General features: G+C 35.3%; 1 protein-coding gene across 1 annotated transcript in view; it reads left to right on the forward strand.

The window, feature by feature from the left end:
- RYR3 (ryanodine receptor 3) overlaps nt 1–15,113 on the forward strand; it is a 777,114-nt gene that overhangs the window by 247,288 nt on the left and 514,713 nt on the right. Inside the window, exon 3 of the mRNA XM_069097663.1 lies at nt 1,809–1,916. Coding sequence (XP_068953764.1) covers nt 1,809–1,916 — 108 coding nt within the window. The remainder of the gene's footprint in view (nt 1–1,808; nt 1,917–15,113) is intronic.

Below are 15,113 nucleotides of genomic sequence, written 5' to 3' on the forward strand. Positions count from 1 at the left end.
AAAATTTGTTTTGCTTAAGGCTAATTTCTCCTTATATCACTATTCATATTCCACCTCTCCCTTCCATTCTATTTCTTTGTTGCTTTATATATATATTTTCCCCAAATCTTACTGTGTTATGCCCTCCTTTGACCAATTTAGATGGCAGAAGATTCAGGTATTGTCCATTGCTCCCTACCTTTGTTTTTTGTTTCTACTAGTCTACTAGTGTATCACAATTGAGACAAGTAATATTCTTGGATGTTTCCCCATCCATTTTCGCTTTCTTCCCTAATGTATTCTTTTCCCCCTCTCCTTCTTTGTCCTGGAAGCTGTTGATTTTGGTGATGATGTTTCTGGGAATTTTCATTTTTAAATTTCCTGCAGAGTAGATGACCAGTGGATTCTTTCTGTTTTTACTTTGTCCTCTTGTACTAATAGATCTGGGATAATTTTCTTCCCTGATAATTTATGAAATATGAGGTCTAAATTCTTCTTTGGACATGACTTTCTTATAGTGCAGTAATTTTAAAATTCTCTCTCCTAATCTTTTAAAAGACAATTGTTTTTGATATTGAAGTTCCTTACATTTTCTTTCTAAGAAACGTATTGGTTGGATAAGTTTCTATATTTCTTATGCTAAGGCATCAATTCTCCATTCAAGTGTTACTTCCAGAGCTTTCACTTTTCCCCACTTCTTTCCTCACAGACTCTCATTTTGCTTATAAAAAAATTTTAAATCCTTAAGAAACAAACAAATAAAAAACCTCTTGCTTTATTTTTTTCCAGAAATTCTTACTGAAAAATTTTAAGGAATTGTTGGTAAAGAGGCACTGAGAAAGAATATAAGTTTTCATAGGATCATGAATCATGTTATTACTCACAGGCATGCAAACATGTGGCCCTCAGTCCCATGGGCATACAACACTGACTTAGGCATTCAATGGGATGTATGTACCAATAGAGGGCCCAGATCCCCTAGGTATCTACTCTTATCTGATTTTTTCAGGGCAGATCTACAGAGACTGAGTGGAAGAGGAATTTTAGTGATAGTCAGTGAGTCAGGATTAAGAGCCTCCCTCCACTCCTAATATCAGCCCCGCTGAATATTAAAACATTGTGATTGGGAAGATTTGCTAACATGTATATCAGGATTAGATGAAGTTGGCTAAGTTTATAGTTTGCTAATTTTGCATTCATAACCCTAATTATAGCTAACCAAGTCAATTATTGGGTAAAAAGAGCTTCCCAGTACATAGGCAGGTGAATTAGTGATTAAACATAAGTTATATCTGTTATTTAAGGCCTAATAATAGGCCAGTTCTTATAAACATGTTCAGGATGGGGCTTTCTTTTGAGGCTTATAGATACAGATGTTTTAGAATCATTCTTTTCTTCTCTTTGTGTCTTGGATATCCTTATCACCATATTAATTCTTCATGGTCCCAGTTTTTTTTTTTTTTTACTCCTTCTAACAGACTTCTTGGAATTGGGACTTTCTGTTAGGATCAGGCTTTGTGTACTTCTAGCAGGTCTTATTACTTGCTGTGTGACCCTGGACAAGTCATTTAACCTCTGTTTACCTGAGTTTCTTCAACTGTAAAATGGGGTTAATAATATCTACCTCTCAGGGTTGTGGTGAGGATCAAATGAGATACTATTTGTAAACTACTTAGCATAGTGCCTAGCACATAGTAGGCACTACATAAATTCTTATTCTCTTCCCTTTCATCCCTTTTCCTCCCCTCCTCTTATATTTGGTCTTGATTTGGGACAGCAAAACAGCTTATAATCTAACTTTCATCATTTTCTTTGTTTTATTTCAACAGTATGTTCCTCCAGATCTCTGCATCTGCAATTTTGTACTGGAACAGTCTCTCTCTGTAAGAGCTCTACAGGAAATGCTTGCCAACACAGGTGAAAATGCCAGTGAAGGGGTAAGTGTATGATTTATATTGCTAGAGTGAAGTCACATGCAGTGGATCTCCTGAGCAGGAGGTGTTTGTTTGTTTGTTTTGTTTATTTGTTTTTTTTATTTACCCTCCTGATCATTAATTGGAAGGCTTTAAAAACTTTGAGATGCTCCAAATAGGGATGATAAAATCTGGCCTCCATTTTAGGTTTCTATTTCCTTCTATTTCTCTAATTTGGGGTCTCATTCCTTCTTCCTTTGTGTTGATCAGCCCCCACTCAGGATAAATAAGACTAGGTATCTAGGAGACTATGAGATTGTTTCAGAATCAGATTATTAAAATTTTGACCATCACTATAAGGAACCTGGTTAGACATTAAGGGTAACTGCCATGTGACCTTGGCAAATCACTTAACCTCAATTGCCCTCTAAAAAGCAAAAAAAAAAAAAACAACCAAAGAAATTAAGGGTACTATCCTTGCCACTTCATCAGTAGTGTAAGTGTGGTTACCAACTCTGTGTAGTCACTATAACCTTCTAGCTTTGTTGCAGTCATTGGAAAAATCTGGGTGAAAGGTAAGGTCTTTGGGATAGTTTTAGAGTAATCCCACTTCACTTCTGACAAGTAAACAAAATGCAATTTTAAGTTGCTATTATTGTCACTGAAATTGTGCTAAACAATTTAGCCAAGGAATGGTGCCTACTAACATTTCTCATGTCAGGAAATATATCAGAGCCTCAACATCAAATATCTTTTTGTTGCAGTAAAAGGGTCACTGGAAATAGGAATCAGAAGACTTATGTTCTAGTTCTGGATCTGCAACCAAATAGTTTTATAACCCTTATACAAATATAATTTAACATCTTTAGTATTCAGTTTTCTCACCTAAAAATGAAGAGGTCATTTCCAACTAACTAACTTGTGTGAACTTGGGTACCTTTATTCTCTAGGTCTACAATCATGGACTTTAATCAGTTACCAAGATTATTTTCTGTATTGTTCTTTGAAGGTTTGAAGTTTATTTTCCCCCCTTAGGCCATTCTCTTTCTAATATAGTTTCCATTAATTGTCCCTACTCACTGCACCTAATCACCCTGTAATTCCCCACCTCTTATATTTTTCCTTAACCTCAAAACACATAGAAAAATGGTCATATTTAGATGTCCGCAATATAGTACTATAGTTTGATATGAACTGGTCAGGGACACATTTCCTGATTATCTGCTTATCTATTCTCTAATACTACTTTATCTTAATTTAAATCTAAAGAACCCTAAAGGGTGTGGTTGCTGTTTGCCTCAATGGTAAATCTCAGTCTCTCCATATTTTTGTATGAACTGAGATAAATTTTAAAAGGTGAAATGTCCAATTTAGAGTTATGTTACTTCTGATAACATATAGAAAATTAGGATTGTTTTTCCATGAATGTTTCTTGTTAAGAATACATATCCCGATCTGATCAAAGTATAGAACCTATTTATTACTGCCTTATATTTTGTTATCCAAAGGAAAATAATCTTCCCCTTGCTCTGTCCTCCATCCCTAAACTAATCCCATGGTGATTCAATGTGTGGTGGGTGGGGGTGTATGCCCATATTAAAGCCAATTTATATTAGTGTATTTTTTATTTAGAAAATTTTCCCATTCTCTGGCCTCCTAAAGCCTCTAACTATGTTGGGGAGGGAGACAACTGACCAGGAAATTAGAAAGAGCAGGGTGTCAGGGGAGAAGCTCCCCTCAAGCTGCCATCTGGTAATATTGCCATTTTCACTAATTAGTCTTACTAACTAGCTGTTAAACTCTGTTTTTTATTCATTGCTAAAGGATTGAAAATTATGTCACTCTGCCCTCTAAATTTGTCATCCTAGTATAAAAGCCTAGTTGCCCTCACCTAGTAATGTCTTTATATTGTTTAGGAAAATTTGGGAGACTAAGAAGTTATACCATAAGTATCCAATCTGGCTATCATCTTCCTGTGTTCATTTTTGTGATCCTCCCATTATTTTAAAAGCAGTTCCAACTACATGGCATTCAGCACACACAGTTGGGTATTGTGTATCTCTGAGTTGTATATCCTGCTGGAGAAATATGCATAGTTTGGCATATGTATGTAGCTCTCTGAGTATGAAATATATGCCCCAGAGGAGGAGAGTATGAGAATTGGGCAGTAGAACCAAATAAATTTAATTTAATTTACCATACTCTCAAAAAATTGTATGAAACAAGAAACAAGCAAGGAATTATCTGATTATAAATGTATAACCTTGCAAATAAAAATACTCTGATATGTATTTCATACTTATAACTTTCAAAAGTCCATTTCATTAGTTATTTTCCTTACAGCTGCTCATGAGATAGGTCAGGAAGTTTGCCTGACTTATAAAGGATCAGAGTCACAGAAAGGTACTATAATCACTAAATACAATTTAAGTCCTCCTGCACAAGTCTTATTCCCCATTACTAGCTTCTTAAGGGCAGGATTTGTAGTTTGCTTTTTCTTTGTATCTCCTTGAAGCCTGGGTTAAGTTCCTTGTACATAGTAGGCATCCTGTATATTTTTATTGAATTGAGCTGAATACATCAAATTTGACTCTGTTCTCAAGATATTATCTGTTTAAAGCAGTAGGTTACTGACAGAAGTAGAATTGGTCCTCAGAGTTCTAGAATTATCATGCTCTTGCTTAGGCCAAGTTTACAACAGAACTTTCCATTATACAGGTCAGAAGTTCTTAATATGGAGATCATGAATGTGTTTAAAAAAAAAACTTTGATAACCATTTTTAATGTCATGGGTTTCCTTTGAAATCCTATGTATTTTATTTTAACATTCAAAATCATTGTTGTAAGGAGTTTATAGGCTTTATCAAACTTGTCTGAGACACATAAAAAAAAAGGTGAGGAACCCCTGATCTAGCCTGAATATTTCCATGTCGTAGACAGTTTTCCCTTTCTGGACCCTTTAATTCAACCACCATTTCTATATAATATAAAAGAAATAAAGACAGAGAGAGTAGGTTTTTCGTCTTCCTTGCACTTTTAGAATAGGAAGGAGGGGTGTGTGTGTGTGTGTGTGTGTGTGTAGAGAGAGAGAGACAGACAGACAGAGAGAGAGAGAGACAGACAGAGAGAGAATGAGGCAAAAGATTGGTAGTGACCCATGGAGTCCATTCATGATTACTCTATAAAAGATACGTGACATTTATGGTTATTCTTGAATGAAAGGGAAATGGGTGTTACTTAACATTTTATTTTCATATAATTTCAAATTTAACAAACACTTATTAAGCCTTAAGTATGTAGAAATTTCTGTGCCAAGATTAAGAATCAGTCCCTGCTCTTTCCCTTCTAACTAGTTTCCCTTTGTCCATTTTCCTATTTGATTACTAAAAGCTAAGAGAAATAAAAGATTCTTTGAATGTAAAATTTTATGCATTATATTTTGGGGCTTACTTTTTGGAGATATAGAACTAGAACATTTTCCTAAAATTCAAGAGATGTGATCCAGACTCTGTGACTGTAGGCCAAGTTACATCTTCCTAGGCCTTGATTTACTCATTTTTAATATAAAAGGATTAGACTAGCTGACCTAAAGGGCTTTGGAAATCACATAGTTCTCTTTCATCATTTATCATGATGCTAAAATGATACTGGATCTCTTTGCCCAAATAGGAGCCTGTAATAGCTGTTGACTACTAACACAGTATACACAATTAAGAAGGAAAGAAATTTTTTTGAACATTTATCATAAAAAGCTAAATTACTTACAGAAGTTAATGTTGTTTATTGGCTGTAACATCAGATTGTGAATTAGGTCTTTGTTCTTTACTGATTATTTATGTTAACAAATTTGACATGTCATCCAACTTCACTGGACTTTTAAAAGATCCTTCTGCTTTAAGATGGAACAAACAGTGCATATTCTCTTTCTGCATTGGTGAGTACTATAAAGAACTGCCCAAGAATTGGGTCTTAAAACCATTAATTAGTGGTAGTATTAGTTTAAATTGAGGCATTATCCTCATTCTGTTTTTTTCCCTGCAATAATAGGGGATAAAGCTGAAGCCCCTAATGACTTTGAAACCTATGATTTTTACAGCTTCCTTCAAACAGCAGATAGATTAATTTTGAAAATTTTGAAATATGATAGGCCTCCAGGCCAACATTTTGGAAGCTTTGTTTCTGCAAAGATTATTGGTAGGCTGAAATCACTTCTCTTCATTACCACTTCCTCTTTTCCCCATTTCAAGGTCTTATAATGACATAAGGTATTTTTATGTATCATACCATAAACTCAAGTTGATGCAAATTTTTGCAAATAATAGGTAAACTATAGTATTGCATTAGTCCTTCAACTTTTTGTCAAAAGTTTAAGAGCCTTATTTCTATTGTTCCAGTTTTACATCTCTGTGCCATGGCACAATGAGAGTGTAAAGAAGCATTTTTTGTATATGAAAAATCATATTTTTTCATTGTTTCCTAGACAGGGAATTGCAAATTATTTAACTGCTGTACTGACCACTTTCCTTAGATGAACTTATTCTTGTAAATATAATTACAAAAAAGTCCTACAGATCTATATTGGAAATTATATTACTTTGCAACTCTGTTGTGTCATGGGCCAATATGTGCTGGAAAAAATAATTAATTATATATATAATATTGGTGTTTATTTTTAGTCCTGGTTACAAAATATTGGCCAGTGGGTAAAACCACCTTTACTGTTCTCATTGAGTTGACTTTCATTAATATATCACTGTCATTTTCTCAAATTATTCAAAAGTTTTAGAGTGGCTTGCATAACCAAATGACCTGCATACACTAAAATATCCATTTACTGTTTTGTTTTTTAAATTTTGCTAGTCCAATGACCTCTCTGAATGGGTATGTTATTCCTTCCTTTAATTATGTATGTATTTTGCATGAAAAACTGACTCCAGCTGTGTTTGTAATGAAATGAGGCCTTTCACTTGTTAAGTGTCTAGGATAGTTTTCATTCTATGTGCCTAAGTAATTTAGAAAACACTGCTATACCACACTCTTCAATCTTGTGGAATTAAAAGTTCCTACATACTTTTAAGCTTATCACAGAATGGCCCTTTGAATTTCTGCTCTATAATTAGGAGAATGACTTGTCTATGTACTCATTTTTTTCTTTACAACATTGAAAATTGTTTTTGAAGTATCTGTTCTGAGGATGTGGTTTGGGCAGCACATGCCCAGTGGTTTCAGCTTGGCACAGGTGTCAGAAGCATGCAGACTTTTCTTAATTCAAGATATTAGGAGCTTTAATGCACTTTTGATGTTATTATGCAACTACAGTTTTATTTTTCCATTAAGGCTGGAGTTCATAATATGAATGAAAAAAGCTAGTACAAAATTTTGTCTTTTGCTCATATATTTCACAATCACTATCCCTAGAGTAAACTAACAAATTAAGCCAACAGTAATTTCAACAATTAAAAAATAAGCATTATAACCAAACTAGCTTTTTACATTTCATCATATTCTGACTAGAGGCATTTGCAAGTGAAAGAACCTTTACAGTCAGATTTTAAAGCTATCCCTTGCCTCTTTTGAAGCATTAACTTTCTGAATAATGTCTTTCCATGGTAGGGAAAGTGTCTTTTTACTGAAATTGGTTCATTTGAGTTTGACTCATCAAATTCAAAAGTGATTTGCTTTTTTGTTACTGGTTCAATAATGGTGGCAATTAGCATTATTATCATTTTACATACACTGGAGTCTATTCATTCTTGCTATAGGTGTTTAAATGTACTGTTGGAACATTTGTCATGTAGTAATAATTGCTCATATCTTCTTAGAATGCTACCTGAGCTTCCTCCAGTGTGCTAGACCAAAAATGGTTATTTGTTCTGATTGCAAAGAGGCTCCTTTAACAACGTTTTCCAGGTAGTTTAAGCTTTCTCTGACATGACTTGTAAAGGAAAATGACATGTAGAGGTCCCATGGGGGTATTTGTTAACTTTTTGATAGAAAATTCTATAAAGAATATATTATTTACTGGGGAGTTGCTATACCTCTCACTGAATTTTCAGGGGGAGGGAGTAATTGATTTTAGCATGTCTGAATCAAGGGAAATTTTTTCTTCAAAAATGTGATTGTTTTTATTTAAAGAATGGAAAACGTTCAAAATGCATGAAATTTTAGAATTGAGCCCCTTCAAGCTTATTTACATGCATTTCTTGGAGACTGTTAAACTTTTGCTTTTTTATCTTTATTGCTACAGAAATATTGTTTTGTAGAAGTATTGAAAGAACTATAGAAAACATCAACTTATTGATTGCTTTTCATGAAAATTTATTTCAAAACAGCAAATTTAGATATAGTGATGGAGAGTGGTTAACATTATGCAAAAACAACACTGAAATGATTATGCCTTCAGAGAGTTTTACTCTGCTCTTGAGTCAAAACATAACCACCAGTGGTCTAATCCTTTCCCTATACCACTGTAGAATACTAGAATGATGGTATATTGTCCTTTGAAAGTAAGAAGATATGCAGTTAAGATAAGACGATGTATGAATAAGAAATAAAAAACAGAAGAGGCAGTCTGAAATTGTGAGAAAATGGTGTGGGAGAAAGAATGTGTGCAACTGTGGGATTCCATCCCACAATTCGATCCATTAGAGTCATGTGTTCATTTTATTCATTCCTCTCCTAATTCTACCAAATACCATCACATCAATGTTAAGGCTCATTTCTGAGTCCTGAAATATTAAAGGGCAAAATGGTGTAGTAGAAAGAGCTCTGGACTTGTAGTCAAGGACTCTGGGTTCAAACCCAGGCTTTGCCACTAACTAGCTGTGTGACCTTGAGCAAGTTACTTGATCACTTGACGCCTTAGTTCCTTTATCTCTGAAATGAAGAGATTGGCCTAGCTGATTTTTAAGGTCATATAATTTCAATCTGAAGAGACTTTAGTAGCCAATTAATTCAACCCATACCTAAAAAGGAATTCCCATTATACTGTATGTGACAAGTGGTTATCACATATTTGATGGAAGATTTCTTATTCCTTCCAGTTCCAGCATTCTGTTATTCCCTTTTACAGATATGATAATCATATGATATAGTATGTTTTTGCTCTAGCATTTTTACTTACTGAGACCTTACAGTTTGTAAAATATATCCTCTCTGTGTCCTCTGTGGTTCTCTCATTGCTCTATGAAACCACCAAGTCCTTACTATTGTTTTAACATTGTTGACTGAGGGAAGTATGCTGACATATAACTTAGCAGTTAGTATTTGTGTTTCTTGTAGTTGCCATTGAGAGAATATCTATTTGTATCAGTGTATTGATGAGTGTCATCTGCTGCATTCTCATTAATTAAAACTGGACTGAAGTTTACAACTAACCCAACTCCATTTTTTTTTTTGCTGCTCATTCTTTGTTCTAACAGAAGACAGCATGGCATAGTGGAAAGAACACTGGATTTAGAGTCAAAGGACCTGGGTTAGAGTCCCAATTCTGCTACCTATTACCTGTGTGACCTCGGGCAAGTCATTTAACCTCTCTCAACCTCAGTTTCCTAATCTGTATATTGGGGATGATAATACTTGCACTATCTACCTTATAGGATTATTGTGAGGGATAATGCTTTTATATGTAAAATGCTTTGTGAACCTTAAAGTGTTCTGAGAAGGATATGTAATGAATGTGCTTAAAATCAAGTATTGGTATTTTCTCCTTGTGTTTGATAATGCATGTGCAAGGATTATGGGATCACAGACCGGGAAGTGGATGAGGCCTTGGAGGTCGTCTGATCTGACTCCCCTCACTTTGTAGATTCACACTTTGGTCCTCTCACTCCAGAGCCAGTGCTGTTTCCACTGTACAATACTGATGGTATACTAGATAGGTAGGTCGGTCTGCTTGACCTGCTACGGTGCTGATTTGGAAGATACTTTTTGTAGCTGGTAAACTCTGAGATCTGGGTTTTGAACTAAGGAATACCCACTTAGAACTAACATACTGGAATACAAAGACTTTCCCTTTTGTTACACTGGTAGGTATATCTTGCAGAGAGTCCTATTGAGTTTTCTGTCTGACGTTCTAGTTAATAAACACAGGTATGTAGTTAATAAACACAGGTATGTAGTCAATAAACACAAGTATGTAGTCTTGATTCTTAAAATCTAAGATTTCATCCTGCAGTGGAGGTTGGGGTAACTCCTCATGAATGCTCAAATCATCATTGGTGTCCCTTTTCCACCTACTTTTGTTGGAAAGACCCCAAAATTATCCAAAAGGAAATCAACTTCTAAATATCTTTCACTGTCCTCTGAGACACTAATTTTATGTTACATAGAACTAAGCTGAAAACATGGTAGCCTAAATTTTGTTATGTGTTAAGGATCAAAGGCTTAGCCCATCAGAGAAACCCAGTTCAACCAGACCAATTCCCAAAATTATAGAAACTTATGTACATAGTCAGGCATGTAGTAGCAGATATACAAGAACAGTCTGTAGCAGCAAGCACCCTAGCATACCCAGGATGGCTGCTAACTAGCACAAGCTCCTAGATCTGCTTTTCTAAAGGAAAGCAACTCAAAATGGATTAACAATCTTGCTTTAATCAAACATATGTCATTTATCTAGTTCAGGGGGAAAAGGTCAACACCCTGAACTTCAGAGAACACAGAGGTTACAAGCAGAAGTTACAAGCAGACAGAGAAACAGATCCACAGACAGGGCTTCCCACTGTCTGACCATTACATCCATACCTAGTCAGTTACCAGAGAGAGAAGCACCAACATCTGGGTTTTCAAAGCCAGGGGGCTCAACAGCTGCCCAGAGTCTCATCTGGCCAAATCACACAGCTCTTCCCATGAGTGAGCCTCAAAGCAAAACCTCACATCAGGATATATATAGCCTTCTCCAGGGTCAGAGAACATCACAACCATTGTGACTCACTGCCCAGTCACAAAGTAACAAGTGTGGGCGTTCCTGAAAAATAGGTTTTCCACCACAGACTCCATGTGACCACATGCAGCCTATTAGGGGTTAGAGTATATTTTCAAATCAGGGAAGGTGCTCAAATTCACTTAAGCCTATCAAGGGGCAGGGAAGATCTTCAAATTCCCTTACTATTACAGCATGTCTATTTAGAATACTATAATTTATTCAAAAGAAATATGGATAAAGTTGGCTGGGGGGGTAACATTACATAGTAAGAAAAAACTTGTGTAAAAGATCCTGGAATTAAAATGTGATTTTTATATAGTATGTTAAAGTTTACAAAGTGCTTTACATTATTTCTTTTGAGCCTCATTGCAACCCTTTGAGGTAGGCACTACAGGTATTGCCTCATTTTGCCAGTCAAAAAATTAAAGGTTAGGGAAGGTAAGTGACTTAACTGTTGTCACATAACTAGCAAGTCTCAGAAGCAGGATTTGAACCCTGGTCTTCTTGACTGTAAGTCTAACATTCTATCCACCATGTCACACTGCTCCTAATAAACAGTTGGGGAGAATTATGGTGGAGATCATTTGCATAAAGGAGAAAGGAGGCAATATTGTCTCTAGAATATACTACAGACAATCTGGACAAAAGGAAGAAATAGAAGACAAATTTAGGAAAAAGAATTAAAATCTGAGAGTTTATTTATTTGGAGGTGTGATGAAGTGTACTGTCCTCAGAGAGTAATTTTCTATATTGCCAAAATAATACCAGGGGAATTTGCTATTCAGGACCTGATTTTATTAACAAGGAGAAGAAACTAGCTATTGAGAGAAATAATATGGAAGCTTTGATGAGTGGAGGGGGTGGGAATGACTATGAATCAGTGCTAAGAACGGCTTCTGTTTTACAGAGGCTCGATTGGTTTTCCTTTGAGGGGCATGGAAATCACGCCTACCGTTCAAGCCTTAGTCCCTTGGATCAATGTTTACAAATTTGTGAAGATCACTCATGGTCAAACAGGGACCTCCACCATTATAAAGAGCAAGGCTCAGTTGCATTCCCTTTTTTTGTCTTGTCCTCCTATTATGTTAATTGCAGCTATTGAGACAGCTGCAAAATAATTGATTTATTTTTCTCATCCTGACAAGAAGCCAAATGTCAGCACAGATGAGATCTTAAGCTTGTTTTAATACTTTTTTTTCTTTTTTAAAGCAAAAGCCAAATTCAGTGCTCATGAACTAATTTCTTTTTCCTTCCTCCTCATCCTGTTCCCACAGGTTATAGATGCTGGTTTCAATACAATGTTATCATTTTTGCCAAAAGCTTGAGGAATATTTATATGGTGGCTTTTTAGCTCAGAGGAAGTGAAGTTTATTGTTGTCATTGATGTTAGCCTGATGATTTTTCTACAGTCAAAATGGGAAGAAAATAGATTCTGATGTTTCTTGTAAGTTCCATCCAAGTAGCAGGTCTCTATTTGGAGAGACCTACAGCAGGGCTGCTTCTTCTTCTCCTCCTCCTCTTCCTCCTCTTCTACCTCCTCCTTCTCCCAACCCCTTCCTCCCCCTCCTTCTCCTTCTTCTTCTTCCCATTCACCAGAAGATATTTGGGTGGGAGCAAAACAGAGCTTCTGAAAACTTGACTTTGGAAAGAGCCATACATAAAAGATACTTGATACTTTCAAAATGTGTGCAACATCCAGAAAACTGGAATCCTTCAAAAATCAAGAGAACAGAATAAAAGAAGAAAATTGTGTAGGAATTCTGAATGGATGTAAGTAGGCTATAAGGCTAGAAGCCACCAGCAAAATGCTAAAAGTTTCAGAGATTTAAAAAATATGTATATTGGATAACATACTAGACATAAATTTTATATGAAACCATGAATTTATTATGTGCTGGTTATTTTTAAAACATATATAAAATTTAACACAATAGTATGAACAATGACCTGTTCATCTGTCTTCTGAATTTCTGTTGTCTTCTGTATATTTTTAAATACACAATATATTTTTCTTGTTTTCTTTTTTTGTGTGTTATTATCACTCTCTCTATCTCCACAACTTCTCTCTCCCTTGTAACAAATAAGGGGAGTCAGGCATTTCCCTCCTGTAAAATTAAAAATTCCCTCTCTCTTTTGACAAACAAATATGCCACAGTCAAGCAAAACAAATGACATATGGGGTGTGTGTGTGTGTGTGTGTGTGTGTGTGTGTGTAAAATTAATCATCTAACTTCTACCTCTCTCTGCTTCAACATCATTCTTTTGGAGTAGTGATTCATCATATCATTGTTCAGAATTCTCATGTCTTTCAAAGTTGTTTTCTTTACATTTTGTAGCCATTGTATAAATTGTTTTCCTTATTCTGCCCACTTCATTCTACAAAAGTTCATATAAGTCTTTCTGGGTTTTTCTGAATGTCATATTAATCATTTCTTATGGGACAGTAATTTTGCAATTACATTCTTATACCACAATTTAGCTACTTTCCAATTGATGAATACTGCTTTCTTTCCAGTTCTTCGCTACAATGTAAAGTGATGCTAAAAATATTTCTGGTCATAATAGCCCTTTCCTTTTGTCTTTTACCTCTGGATTACCACCACCTAGTAGTGATGCCAAAGGGTATGCACATTTTAATGATGTTTTTGGATATAATTACAAATCACTTTCCAATACCGTACACTCACTTCATAGCTCCAAAAGCACAATATATTTGTGTTTTTGTTCTTCCCTAAACACTTCAAAAATAGTCATTTTGGTTAATCCAATGAATGTGAGGTAGAACTAAAAGTTGTTTTAATTTGCCTTTTTTTTTTTGCTTTTTGGAAGGCAATTGGGGTTAAGTGATTTTCCCAATGTCACATGGCTAGTTTTTGTGTTAAGTATCTGAGGCCGGATTGGAACTCAGGTCCTCCTTACTCTAAGGCCAGTGCGCCCTATTCACTGTGCCACCTAGCCACCCCTAATTTGTATTTCTTATGTTAGTGATCAAGAGCTGGTGTTTTTAAAAATTCAGTTGTTGTTAGCATCTTTTTGCTCTTTTGAAATCTGCCTGTTCATATCCTTTGATCATACATCTATTAAGGAATAGCTTTTTTACTCATATATTTGCATCAATCCCTATATAATAATAAATGAGAAATTTGCTACAAAGATATTTTCCAGTAAATTATTTCCCTTCTAATTCTAAATACAGTGATTTTGTACAAAACCTTTTCTCTGCTCTATAATAAAATAGATTATTTTATCTTTTATAATTATCTCTATGCCTTATTTAGTAAAGAACTCTCATTATATACATAGTTGTCAAATGTCTTTCCTTCATTCCTCTAATTCTTTTATGGTTATGTATCTATTTGGATATTGTGGTGTGAGACATTTATGTAGTATTTTGTAAGTGAATTTAAGTAATTCATCTGTGTGTCTTAATAGGTGAATCCCCAGATATTTTATACATTTAACCCTGAGACTTAATGTTGGCCAAAGGCAGTTCAGAGGAGAAAGAATCATGAAAATGAGTTGTTTAGGAATTTAGAGAAAGTAAGAGCAAACATACACGGTCTTTCTTTTGCCACTGACTTTTCTCTTTTTAGGACCCAAACACTATAGTTAAATTTTGAAGGGACAAATAGGAATGAAGATTGAAGTACCATATATCTGCTGATGTTTATGAGTGTACTAATGGGTATTAGTAGAGAGATATTCTAAGTGTTATTCTGCAAGCAGCTAGGTGGCACAGAGGAAAGAACACCAGGCCTGGAGTCAGGAGGACTCATATTAATGAGTTCAAAACTGACCTCAGACACTTACTAGCTGTGTGACTCTGAGCAAGTCACTTAACCTTATTTGCCTCAGTTTGTTCATCTGTAAAATGAGCTGGAGAAGGAAATGGCAAACCACTCCAGTATAATTGCCAAGAAAACCCCAAATGGGGTCACAAAGAGTTGAACACAACTGAAGTGACTGAAAATATCATCATTTAGGTGTTCTAGGATATGCCCTTTATTAGACTTGTACATCCTTAATAAGTGTCTTGCTGTATCTGTGCAGTCTACATGTGCATCTTTGTTCTAGTCCCTTTAAGTTGAAGCCAATGGAATACAATGTAGGAGTGTCCTCATAACCTGCTTATTTATTCCTGGAACACAAGAGAAACAGTTACTATTGACATTCACCGTGGGCCAGGAGAGTCCAAATTATAGCCATTAAGTAGAGCTTGAAAAGGGACCTGTTGTGGTCCAATCTGTGAGCTCTAAATGGGTTTAAGGGTTGGTCTTTGAGAAAAAAGAAAGAAA

Source organism: Petaurus breviceps, unplaced genomic scaffold, assembly GCF_028583685.1.
Source record: "Petaurus breviceps papuanus isolate PSGF00001 unplaced genomic scaffold, PetGlider_PUasm1.0 37, whole genome shotgun sequence".
Taxonomy (NCBI): domain Eukaryota; kingdom Metazoa; phylum Chordata; class Mammalia; order Diprotodontia; family Petauridae; genus Petaurus; species Petaurus breviceps.